Here is a 12,066-nt window from a genome sequence, read left to right on the forward strand (position 1 = left end):
CTTCGTTTTGGCCTAATTTTGTTCGAAATGACGTCACATCAGTTCATTCTTTCAATTTCATTTGAAGTATCCCGGGGCCTTGAACAGAATTTGGTGACAGTACAGCATGTTATCATTACTGTTATTGAATATTTTTCTAAATAATAATAGTAAAAAAAAGTATTACTATTAAATGATACAAAATCACGGAAATAATTTCATTTGCACAAGAAGGACCAAAGTAAAGGTGTTTTATATATAACGCACAATGCCATTTTCAGCATGGACTGATGTTAATTTTGGTATTGATGTAATGTGCACAACAGAGTACTAAGGACTTTACAAAACTTAAGGTGGTTCTTATTAATTGTGCAAACACATTTTGTATTGTCAAATGTTGTAGTTTTGCTGAACCATGTTCATGTAACTTGCTATGTCAGACAATAAGAAAATGTACAGGGTTGTTTTCAGTCTCTACCCAATTTAGCACAAACTGACTTTTGTTCTTACTTCTGCATGTGCCCAATCCTAAAACATATCTACCCCATATATCAGTAATTATCTCTCTGTAAAGTCTGCAATACAATATTACAATTTCACAAAACAATTCATAAAGGTCATCCTGAAATGATCAAGGATATTTTGTGTAAGGTCTAGAGAATATCCTATATAGACATTACACAGTCAGAGTCTGGATTAATTATCTGCTTTACAATGTTTAAACAGCAGAGGGTATCAGAGCCTTCATAAAACAATCATCAATTATCATTTAACAGCCAGTTAGTTTCACAGGTGAATGATGTTTCATGTAATTAGTTTGCTCTGATTGGACTGATGAAGGCCTATAAAACACACTTATATCCAACTACATGTGTGTTTGGATTTGCAGTCTTTGTGTGGTGGTTTTAGAAAGTGAATGTTTGGGTTTTGGAGTATTCAGGGTTTTTTTTTTTATTTGCCATGGATCAAGAGTGCAAAAAGTGAGGTTATACATTCAATCTGAATTTGCAAATGATTATGCAAATAATGAGCTTACTTTTTATGTATTTAATATTTATATATGTACTTTTAGGTTACCCTTGTTTGTAATCTTCCTGCTTTTTTGGGGTAGTGCTTATGGATTTAAAGGTAAGATTTATCTTTCTCATCATGGTTGTTTTTTTTTTTTTTTTTTTTTTTTTTTTTAATTGTGAGTTTGTCTATAAAGCCTTCTATTTTGTTTCTAATTCACAGGTGGAGATTCAAATTCCCCCCAGCCTTCTGACAATACTTGTCTCACCTAGTGCAGTCCAGTCTTCTGTGTCGGAGGTCCCTGTGACTGGGATTTTGCCTGAAGAAGTGGGCTCTAGATTTTTCACTAACAGACCCCTGAAAAGGTTGAACTTACTCCAGTTTGTTAAAGGTCATGTTTCTAGCAGGCATGAATCGACGTCTCATGCCCAAAGTGCTCCTGGCACTTCCTTTCAAGGGGAAGCTGCAGGGCTTGGCTCTCTTGTTGACTTGTCTCTCCAATCTCAAGAAACCTCCAGTCACCTTCTGCCCTCACCTGTGGAGGTCTCTAATCGGTCTACTAATGGTCAAAGCACTCCCAGCTTGTTTGTTGTTGGCTTTGAGAGCAGTTCAGATCCACAGTCAACAGGTCCTGTTTCACCTCTAGAGACTCAGGGTGGTCTCTCTCACAGCATTTTGTCTACCCAAACTCTGGGCTCTGCTTCCACTTCTCAAGGCAGTTCTGAGCCTGAATGGTCTGGGAGTTCTGAGCAACTTATCCCTACACAAGTAGAAAGTGGCAGTTATAGTGGTGTGTCCCAATCTCTCAGCACTTCTAGTCCAGCATTCCCCAGTATACTTGCTGTATCGCCAGTTTGATGCCTTGCCTGTGGGGGTTTCTAGGCAGTCCTACAAACTCTCAAAGTTCACCTAGTGTGTCTACAAGCACCCAGAGCAGGTCTGGCACTATAATCTCCAGTCACTCTTTCCCTGTGCAGGGAGGTCGTAATACTTCTAGCTTATCTTTGAAGCCTCAGGGCAGTCTGGGTCTGTATGCCCCTGTGTCCCCAACCAAATATGTAGGAGTTCCCATGTCATCACACCCAGCTGTTTATAGCCAGTCAGCAAGTAGCTCTGGGGCTCAGTCTGGGGCCTCAACTGGTTTTGCCTCACAAGGAATGAGTAGCACTTACAGTGGTTCTGTACAGCCTCAAGGTACTGCAAGTCAGTTTGCTCCTGGGTCTCTGTCCTCCTATCCAAGTGTATCACTATCCTCACCTCAAGGTGCTGCCAGTCAGTCTGCTATAGTCCAGAGTTCACGGAAGCAGTTTACCTCTACCTTCACAGGCAGCTCTGGCACTCAAGAAGGGTTCTCTATGCCACTGACTCTACAGGGAAGCACCACTTATCGTGGATCACTCCAGCCTCAAGGTACCACAAGTCAGTTTGCCCCTGGGTCTCCATCCTCACCCCAAGGTGCTGCCAGTCAGTCTGCTACAGCCCAGAGTTCACGGAAGCAGTTTACCTCAAGCTATGGCACTCAGTCAGGTTCCTCTTCGCCATTCACCCTGCAGGGAAGCACCACTTATCGTGGATCACTCCAGCCTCAAGGTACCACAAGTCGGTTTGCCCCTGGGTCTTTATCCTCCTATCCAAGTGTATCACTATCCTCACCTCAAGGTGCTGCCAGTCAGTCTGCTACAGTCCAGAGTTCACAGAAGCAGTTTACCTCTACCTTCACAGGCAGCTCTGGCACTCAAGATGGGTTCTCTATGCCACTGACTCTACAGGGAAGCACCACTTATCGTGGATCACTCCAGCCTCAAGGTACCACAAGTCTGTTTGCCCCTGGGTCTTTATCCTCCTATCCAAGTGTATCACTATTGTCACCTCAAGGTGCTGCCAGTCAGTCTGCTACAGCCCAGAGTTCACAGAAGCAGTTTACCTCTACCTACACAGGCAGCTCTGGCACTCAAGATCAGGTTCTCTATCGCCACTGACTCTACAGGGAAGCACCACTTATCGTGGATCACTCCAGCCTCAAGGTACCACAAGTCGGTTTGCCCCTGGGTCTTTATCCTCCTATCCAAGTGTATCACTATCCTCACCTCAAGGTGCTGCCAGTCAGTCTGCTACAGTCCAGAGTTCACAGAAGCAGTTTACCTCTACCTACACAGGCAGCTCTGGCACCCAGTCAGGTTCCTCTTCGCCATTCACCCTGCAGGGAAGCACCACTTATCGTGGATCACTCCAGCCTCAAGGTATCACTATCCTCACCCAAGGTGCTGCCAGTCAGTCTGCTATAGTCCAGAGTTCACAGAAGCAGTTTACCTCTACCTTCACAGGCAGCTCTGGCACTCAAGAAGGGTTCTCTATGCCACTGACTCTACAGGGAAGCACCACTTATCGTGGATCACTCCAGCCTCAAGGTACCACAAGTCAGTTTGCCCCTGGGTCTCCATCCTCACCCCAAGGTGCTGCCAGTCAGTCTGCTACAGTCCAGAGTTCACAGAAGCAGTTTACCTCTACCTTCACAGGCAGCTCTGGCACTCAAGATGGGTTCTCTATGCCACTGACTCTACAGGGAAGCACCACTTATCGTGGATCACTCCAGCCTCAAGGTACCACAAGTCAGTTTGCCCCTGGGTCTCCATCCTCACCCCAAGGTGCTGCCAGTCAGTCTGCTACAGTCCAGAGTTCACAGAAGCAGTTTACCTCTACCTTCACAGGCAGCTCTGGCACTCAAGATGGGTTCTCTATGCCACTGACTCTACAGGGAAGCACCACTTATCGTGGATCACTCCAGCCTCAAGGTACCACAAGTCTGTTTGCCCCTGGGTCTTTATCCTCCTATCCAAGTGTATCACTATCCTCACCTCAAGGTGCTGCCAGTCAGTCTGCTACAGCCCAGAGTTCACAGAAGCAGTTTACCTCTACCTACACAGGCAGCTCTGGCACCCAGTCAGGTTCCTCTTCGCCATTCACCCTGCAGGGAAGCACCACTTATGGTGAATCCCTTCAGCCTCAAAGTACCACTAGTCAGTTTGCCTCTGCGTCTCCATCCTCCTATAACTGTCACTGTGTATCATTGTCCTCACCCCAAAGTGTTGCCAGCCAGCTCAGCCAAGCACTTCAAAGCTATTCCGTGTCCCAAAGCCAGAAGTCTCCTAGAGTGCAGCCTTCTCAAGGTATTCAGACTCCAGGTGCAACTGCGTCACAGGATAGTTCTCCATCTCTCAGCTCACCAATGCAGAGTAGGTTCTCTTCCCTGTCCTCAGCAGGAGGCTCATCTTCAGGAGATTCTGGACAGTTTGTTTCTGCACAGGGTGGTAGCACCAGTTATGGTGGCTCTTCTCTCCATTCTCAAAGCCTCTCTAGCAAGTACACCCCTGGGTCCCATGCATATGCCAAGCTTGGTTCCTCTCCCTTAGCTGTTTCTACCCAGTCTACCAGTGATCAGAGGTCAAATGGCCTGTATAGCTCAGACTCTCTTCGAACCCAGGGTCTCCATATGGTTAAAAGGCCCTCCAGACTCTCATATCAAGCTCCTTCTGATTTCTCAAGCAGTAACAAGATATCTAAGAGTTTTGTGACCTTGCAACGCCCCGCAGGTTCCAACTTTGCTCCGTCTCTAGGCTTGAGTGCCCAAGCACCTTCTGTTATGTTCTCTGGTATCCTGCAGACTGCACAGCCTCTACGTGGGTCAGATGTCTAGCTATACAACCAACCTCTTAAACCGCTACAATGTCAAGGGCTAAGGGACTCTAGAAAATTGCCACATAATTGCCCCCCCCCCAGTTTTGCGTGTCAAGTGTCTTGATGTTTGTTAAATTAGTCATTGTAAAATACTGTCAACCTAAAAGGTTGAGTAGCACAAAGTAAATACTGAAATGCTTCTAGTTTAGTACAGCGCACCCAACAGGATGTGGTGGAAATAGACTTTGGATGGGAGGACAAATATCTTTCAAAGCTTTTGCGTTCTCTCAAAACCTGTTGTGAGTTCGGACAAACACTTTGTTTAATTTCCCTCTGGTAGTGGTTCAGATAGCTCTGTATACAATGGAACTTTATTTTGAACTTGAGTATAAAGACTTATTCAGTGCTTGGTTCAAGGGACAGTTTTGATGTAGGTGAAAGTTTGGTAAAGTTGGCAACTCATTCTGATTTGATTTTCCAGGATCAATAACTTGTGAGCTAAACATTGTTAAAATGCATAACACCTCTCTTCAGTGGTAGCAATGTAGATGAGCTAAACTAGCTGAACTAAATTTGGTGACAGTGCAATGTGTTACTGTGAGTCTGGTTGGTTTTGGTTTTGAAGTTTTTGACTGATTGAAAAGGTGTTATTTGTGTCTTTAAAAATGTTTAGCTAAAGAGTTATTGATCTGGAAAATTCAAATCTGTGAATATATTGCCAACTTGGCTCATTTAGGGGAGGTTTCCCAGACAGGGTTTAAATTAAGCCAGGAGTAGACCTTAATCCAGAAAAGTTAATTGTGGCTTTAATGGCTTTCTGAAACACAGGTTACGTACAGATTACTAAAATCTGGACTATGGAGTCCTGAATTAAAATAAACCAGATTAATTTAAAACCAACTGTGGCTAGTATGAATTAACATATGAGAAGTTGCCTATAAAACATGGAATGAACGAAGAAAAGCTTAAAATTGGAACTGAGAAGCTAATCCAAGGAAAACATGACAGCAGCAGAAAAAGAAAAAATATTTTACTGAACAAGACAGTTCTTTTAAAGCAAGCAAAATACATCAGCCTGTGAAACACAAGAAATGCCTGGAAGTCTAAGAATTCTATATATAATTATCCCACAATTATAAATGCTTCTTGTTTTGTCTTGTGATTGATATAGCAACAAACTAAAAACTATTTACACATGTAATGTTTGGTGTTGGCAGTCTAGAAATTGATAATGGTTTAATCCAAAAAAACTATTATATTGGTTGTTTTATTAATAAAGCAATTACAAATCTTGTTAGCAGGTCCTCAACCCAAGCATATATATAGAGATATAGAGATATAGAGATATAGATATATAGATAGATATAGATATAGATATAGATAGATGTAGATATAGATATAGATATATATGTACACAGTGTATATCGATACTGATATATCCAAGTAATACATGTGTCTTCTTTGAAACACAACGTTAATCTGAAGTTAAACCTGCCTCCTGGTAGGTTTAATTTAAGCCTCGATTTAATTCTGGAGTAGCTAGTCTTCCTCCAGGAAATCAGCTTATTAAACTCTGGACTAGACTAAGTCTAGGACTATTTAAACCATGACAGAGAAAGCAGATTTCTGTTATCTGGTTTAAAGGGCCATTTTATTCTAGGACTAGGTTTAATCTGTCTGGGAAACCGCCCCTGAGAGTTCACACTCATTTGTGTCATATAATACAAGGTTTAAAACGTTTAAATAGACATGTCTAAAAGTGCATGATGTAGTATTTTCAAGTATTGTAGTTGATAGTAGGCTATTCTTGACAAAGCTCTGATTTCTGAGATGCATAATTTGATTTGCGATTGCGCCATGCTCATTTCATTCATAAAGTTTACAATCATTCATTTCACACACTTATTATTGCATAGTGATTTTAGAGGTTCATGTAGGCTATCATTTTGTGCTATCCACTTGCCCTGCTATCCAGAAAACACAAAGAGTGACTGAACATGTCCCCTATTATTCGCTAGAATTCATTATTCGTTTTAAAGCCATTATCTGTGCCTTTCACGAATAGGTATTCGCCACTGAAAATGGACGAGTAAAGAGCGCTGTCAGTCAGTTCAGTGCAAACTCATCGAGTGTGAAAACCCTGTCAAAACTGCACAATGAATATTTTATTCACATTGTGTCTCCACTTTGTTTATTATAATGAGAGTATTTGTGCGCTTGCAGAACTTAGTAGCTAAACTTGCGCCAAACTTAACTCATTCAGCGTTTTGAGAGATACTGAGCGGATTCTTGCTACCAGTAACTTAAACACATCTGATCATAATTTTCGACAGAGATGTAACTTAATCATCAGATATATACAATTAGATAGATTTAGGGGCCGTTTATGACACCAAACTTTTTATGCGTTTTGGCCGTTGTGAATGTGCCGGACTTCCAATGTATTAGCCGCTTATAGGGAAATAACGAGAAGAATATCAAAGTGCAGTAAACTGTAAAAATAAGTTGGATAGGCAAAGCACGAGGCGAGTGCTCTGTAAAACAATGCATATGTGTGCAGGCTTTGTTTACAAAGTGACATCGCCAACTACTTGTCTGCGTGATACATCATTTTTAGTCGTTTGCACGGATCCGTGTGAACAGGGATAGTTTTGTTAACGTTGTCATCTGTACAAAGAAAAAACATTTCCATTTTTAGTACATGCCATTGTTGTCATCTATCTAAATTAATTAATGCGCTTTTGTTTATACCACTGGTCAAATGTTTTAGAGCAGTAAGATTTTTAATGTTTTTAAAATAAGTCTCTTCTGCTAAAATACAGCGAAACCATAATATTGTGAAATCATTAAAAAAAGTTTTCAATTTGAAAATATTTTAAAATGCATTTTATTCCTGTGATCAAAGCTAAATTTTCAGCATCATTACTCCAGTCTTCAGTGTCTAGTGATATTCGATTCTTGAACGAATTGTTCTTTTGAGACGGTTTTCAGGAAGTAACCGGTCGAGCTGGTTCACTAATCAAACTGAATCGAACTTTAGTTCCGGGTTGATGACAAAAGGACGGACAGCGAAGTAGCACACCCGACTCAAAAAGAACCGAAGAAGCCGGTTTACCCAACTGTTGAAATCTGCCGAGGATAACCGAGGAGTCTGATGAGTGATTTGACGATGTTTTGCGAGCCTGAGGCACGTACTGGAAATATGCTTATTATGACTACTATTATTAAATACCATTTTATTAAAACCTGCAAAAACCTTTCTGTCAAAACCTTTCAGAGATGTAAATAAATTTTACAATGGTTTATTGTACATGCAGTGTAACACGGTTCGTAGATGTGGGAAGAAGGAGGCGGGAACCGGCGAACATTCAACAAAACTTTAATTCAAAATAAACAAAGAACAAAATGAAAGTAATGCCGGCAGACGTCTGCGAGACACAAACATAATAAAACATAAAATAATATCCAGGCCTGGTCCTCTCTCGTCCTTCACTGTCGTCGCTCCTCCTTTTATGCTCCTGGAGCTCCTCCATGAGAGACTCAAGGCCGGTTTATGACACCAAGGTGATGCTTGTTAACACTTGCGTCACCGGCCTCGCGCCGTTACCTCACGGCTCTCACCCGTCCTACTCGCCACATGCAGATTATATTTTAAGTTGTTAAGCGTAATCAATGAGTTTATAAGACTGGTTCATTCTTTCTATAGGCCTATACTTTAGACATGTAGAACATATCCGCGTTTCTGTGTGCTGTATCCAAGATAGGCCTACTCAATATTAAAACTGTGACCACAAACTCCATTAATTTAAGTGAATGAAAGGCAATAATCAGCAGTATGTGTTCAAATAACTTTTTATTTGAATGTTTCAGTATGTGTTGACACAAATGGCTTTATTTGAATGGTTTCATTTATATAACATGACACTGAGTTGTTAGAAAAGAAATGCATAGTGACATCATTGCATGATGACATCAGAAACCTATGAATCGGCTTTTTGAACTGGTTCATTGAGCCGAACTATCCGAAAAGAACCAGTTCATGGAAATGAATCGGACTTTGCATCTCTATCAGTGTCACATGGTCCTTCAGAAATAATTCTAATATGCTGATTTGCTCCCCAAGAAACATTTCTGATTATTGTCAATGTTAAAAACAGTTTTGAAACCTTTTTTGCCAGGATTCTTTGATGAATAGACTGTTCATCATTAGTAAAAGTATGCTATACATTGCAACAATTGGCAATCTAATTCGGTGTTATCATCATCTCTTTAGCTCATAAAACAGATTCTCCAAACTAAAGCATGAGGGACAAAAGTCCTGGAAGAATATGACAAAACTGGGACATTATGCGACAGAATGATCAACGTTCTTGCAGGGGACATGGTTGAGAAGGAAGGGTAAGTTCATTATATTACGATTAGGCAGTGAATAGCTATATAACTTTTTCCTTTTAATACTTTTTCCTACATTTTTTTGAGCATACATCTGAAACAACATGTTGCGGGAGTATTAAACTAAATTCTCTTTTCTGTCTTTTTGTGCATAAACTGTCAAATACACTCACGGTTATGTCAAAAACAAAAGGTTCATATAAAGTGGTTCGTATAAAGTATAGGAACATAAACAGCTGGGAAAGAAATTGCATGTTTATTTTAGATCTGTGTATTAAAATGACAGCAGCGTATACTGGCTGTCTATGCTGTTAAAGGGATCCCTGGGTATTAAGACTTGTATGACTTTGTAATGAATGAGGCAAACCAGGCACAATTATATTTATATTTATAGTTATATTTAACAAAAAATCTTTAAAACTCACTCTGGGGTCTGTGGACCCATCCCCCAAAAGACCAACTTGGGCAAGAAGTGCCTCAGTGACCATGGATACCAACTGATAAGATGGTTTATTGCTCTAAAGAATGTTGTCACGTGGAAAAGCTAAGGCCATAGGAAAAACCTATAGCCCTTAAAACAGACTTTCCTGCATTCATTTATAGATTAACTGTTCTATAAATTAACATGCATCTCAGGACATTATGTGTATTATAACTGTCTTGTAGTGTATCTTGCATTGGATGTTGTTTTGTGCACGCTTTATGACCGAATTACTAGTTAATGTAACCCTACCCATATCGTGTCTCCTATCTAATAAATGTTCATTTAACGACTCACATTTTCATGTAGGTCACCTCATTTCCCACTCGGAAATTCCACCTGTCTTATTGGTCAGGTCAACCATAAGAGGTGTGACTTTTCCCAGATTTTAAAGAGCCACAAACAGCCCCGCCTGCTCTCTTGCTCCTTCAACTGACTCTTGGCATCTCCTGGTTGCACTGTGGCTTCTCCGGCCCAGGGCCGGCAGGCCTCAACTTGCACTCCAGCCATGTGCTTACCTAGAAGAGAGAGAGAACTCTTTCCCCACTACAAGAATCAAACTAACCATTCGATTGCAACTTCAACACCATCTGTTCGTGGAATCATCAAGAACCTGTTCAGAACAACAGACTGCTTCCAATGCAAAGGCATTCAAGTATCGAATATTTTAACTAAACAGAGGTTTAGGATAAGCAATAAAATCCTCTTAACGAGGTGTTTTGAAATAATAAGCTGATGGTTCTTTTCATGGTTCAGTGACTCTTTTCCATGGCTTCATTTCCTGTTCCCATTTCCGACTTCATTCTGTCACTTTCCATCTTACCCATGTACGTGTGATTGTATGTGTATGTGTTTGTTAGATTAGTTGTGTTCATGATTTAGTTAATAAAATTTGTGCACAGTACATATTTGGTTCTGAGTCCATGTCTGCGGATAAATGTCACTTAAATGATCGATCTTATTACACACTCTAAGTGCTGTACATGCTAAGAAAGAATTATTTTTCTGTGGCCATGAAAAATATCCTTTTCTTAGAATTAATTAATAATCAATACTGAGTGTTCACAGGACAAACTGATTAATTGATTGTAATGTTAATGTAGCTACATCAAGAACTGATCCAAATATTCATAATTTATTATAACAAGTTATGAATAATTATTCATATTTCCCTTTTGAGCTAATTTGCTACAGCTTAATATACCATAAATGATGTCTCTCACTGAAGTATGTAGTAGAAAACCCATGAAAGATTTACGTTATTCAAAAAATTATCATTATCATTAAATTGACGTCATTATTTTGATGACGTCAAAAGGTTGCACTCAGCGAGCTACTGACGCTTTTTACCACAGCACAACTCAGAATACACTCGACGATGGATATATCCGTCATTCGGATAAGACGTTAAACCGAGGTCCTCGGTGGTTGAGGAGAGACCCCCGATATGATTGTAAAGTGCTTTGGGTGTACAGTTGTACATAGGGAATGCGCAATATAAATACATCATACATTCATTCATTCATATTCTACTACACATTTCAGTAAGAGACATAATTTATGTTATATTAAGCCATACAAGTTCTCATAGACGGGGATCCCTTTACTATTAATCAAACTACAAAAGAAAAACAGAAATTCACTCACTGCTCTTGACTGAATAACATTAGTAGCTTAATAAGAATACATTGCTGCTGTTAAACACTCTAGCGATGAGATGAACATGGTGGACTGTGTACTGCTTACTCAGGCAGGGTAAGGCAGACTCCATTGAGTTGTGGGTGGGGCCTGTTCCAAAGTGACATAATTTGGATTGAAAATGAAAATGCTGTGTTTTGAAACAGTGTTTATGATTTATGGGAAATGTAAAAAAGAAAAAGGAGAGTACACATTGCCAACATTTTATTTTATTTTAATTTTTAACTAATAATGTGTCAGATTATACAATTACATCAGTGGTTGTCTGAATGAGTTTGGGGGAAAAAAAACAGCAATAACAGTAATGTGCTTAACTCTCTCTACTGAAGTAAAGTGGCAATTGTCCAAGCCCTATAAGCACAGTGGATTATGAATGTGAGCGGATAACAATTTCCCTATTTTTTCTCTCTGCAGGAGAGTCCCTCAATGAAGAACAAAGGAAAAGTATGCATTGGGAATAATAACATTGTTCCCTGCATTAAAAGATCCTCTCTCAAATCTCAACAAAACTATATTCAAGTTGTGTATTTATCTTAAAGGGATAGTTCACCCATGCAAAAAATAAAATTCGTCATTCCAAACACGTAAGACCTTCGGAAAACTGTTCTAACCCCTGACTTTTATTAATATATAAACAGATTGTTACAAGGGGGTTCCTGCTATATGCTGATTAGAAAGTTGAACTCAATTATCTCTCTGTCTTTGGTTAGGAACGTTTTTGCGATGCCCATGGTTCTGGATTTCTTGCCTGTTGACTTAAAACCATTCAGAGGAAGACTAAACTTGAGTGTACAAAAACGAAAATGCAGACAGCAGGAGGAGGTGGTCCG

The 12,066-nt window shown here is 40.1% G+C and overlaps 1 protein-coding gene across 5 annotated transcripts; it reads left to right on the forward strand.

Annotated features, from left to right (window-relative positions):
• Positions 1-841: 841 nt before the first annotated feature.
• On the forward strand, positions 842-4,747 carry LOC125255705 (cell wall protein AWA1-like). Of its 5 annotated transcripts, none has more exons than XM_048171130.1 (5): positions 842-959; positions 1,052-1,107; positions 1,213-2,517; positions 3,168-3,230; positions 3,399-4,747. In XM_048171130.1, exons 3-5 carry the CDS (start codon positions 1,848-1,850, stop codon positions 4,682-4,684), a joined length of 2,019 nt encoding a protein of 672 aa, XP_048027087.1. In that variant the 5' UTR covers positions 842-959; positions 1,052-1,107; positions 1,213-1,847; the 3' UTR covers positions 4,685-4,747. The 5 variants fall into 5 exon arrangements, with proteins under 5 accessions (XP_048027087.1, XP_048027084.1, XP_048027086.1 ...); XM_048171127.1 differs by lacking the exon at positions 3,168-3,230 and adding an exon at positions 2,581-2,649 and having other exon boundaries at positions 1,213-2,400; positions 3,252-4,747; XM_048171129.1 differs by lacking the exon at positions 3,168-3,230 and having other exon boundaries at positions 1,213-2,253; positions 2,446-2,649; positions 3,252-4,747.
• Positions 4,748-12,066: the final 7,319 nt, after the last annotated feature.

This window comes from Megalobrama amblycephala, linkage group LG20 (assembly GCF_018812025.1).
Source record: "Megalobrama amblycephala isolate DHTTF-2021 linkage group LG20, ASM1881202v1, whole genome shotgun sequence".
Classification (NCBI taxonomy): domain Eukaryota; kingdom Metazoa; phylum Chordata; class Actinopteri; order Cypriniformes; family Xenocyprididae; genus Megalobrama; species Megalobrama amblycephala.

Excerpts from the sequence above, each read along its gene's own strand:
- LOC125255705 (XM_048171126.1), top strand. The coding sequence starts at position 1,848 with ATGCCTTGCCTGTGGGGGTTTCTAGGCAGTCCTACAAACTCTCAAAGT. Across the intron at positions 2,650-3,251 it reads ATCACTATCCTCACCTCAAG|GTGCTGCCAGTCAGTCTGCT; the intron begins GTGCTGCCAGTC and ends TCCTCACCCAAG.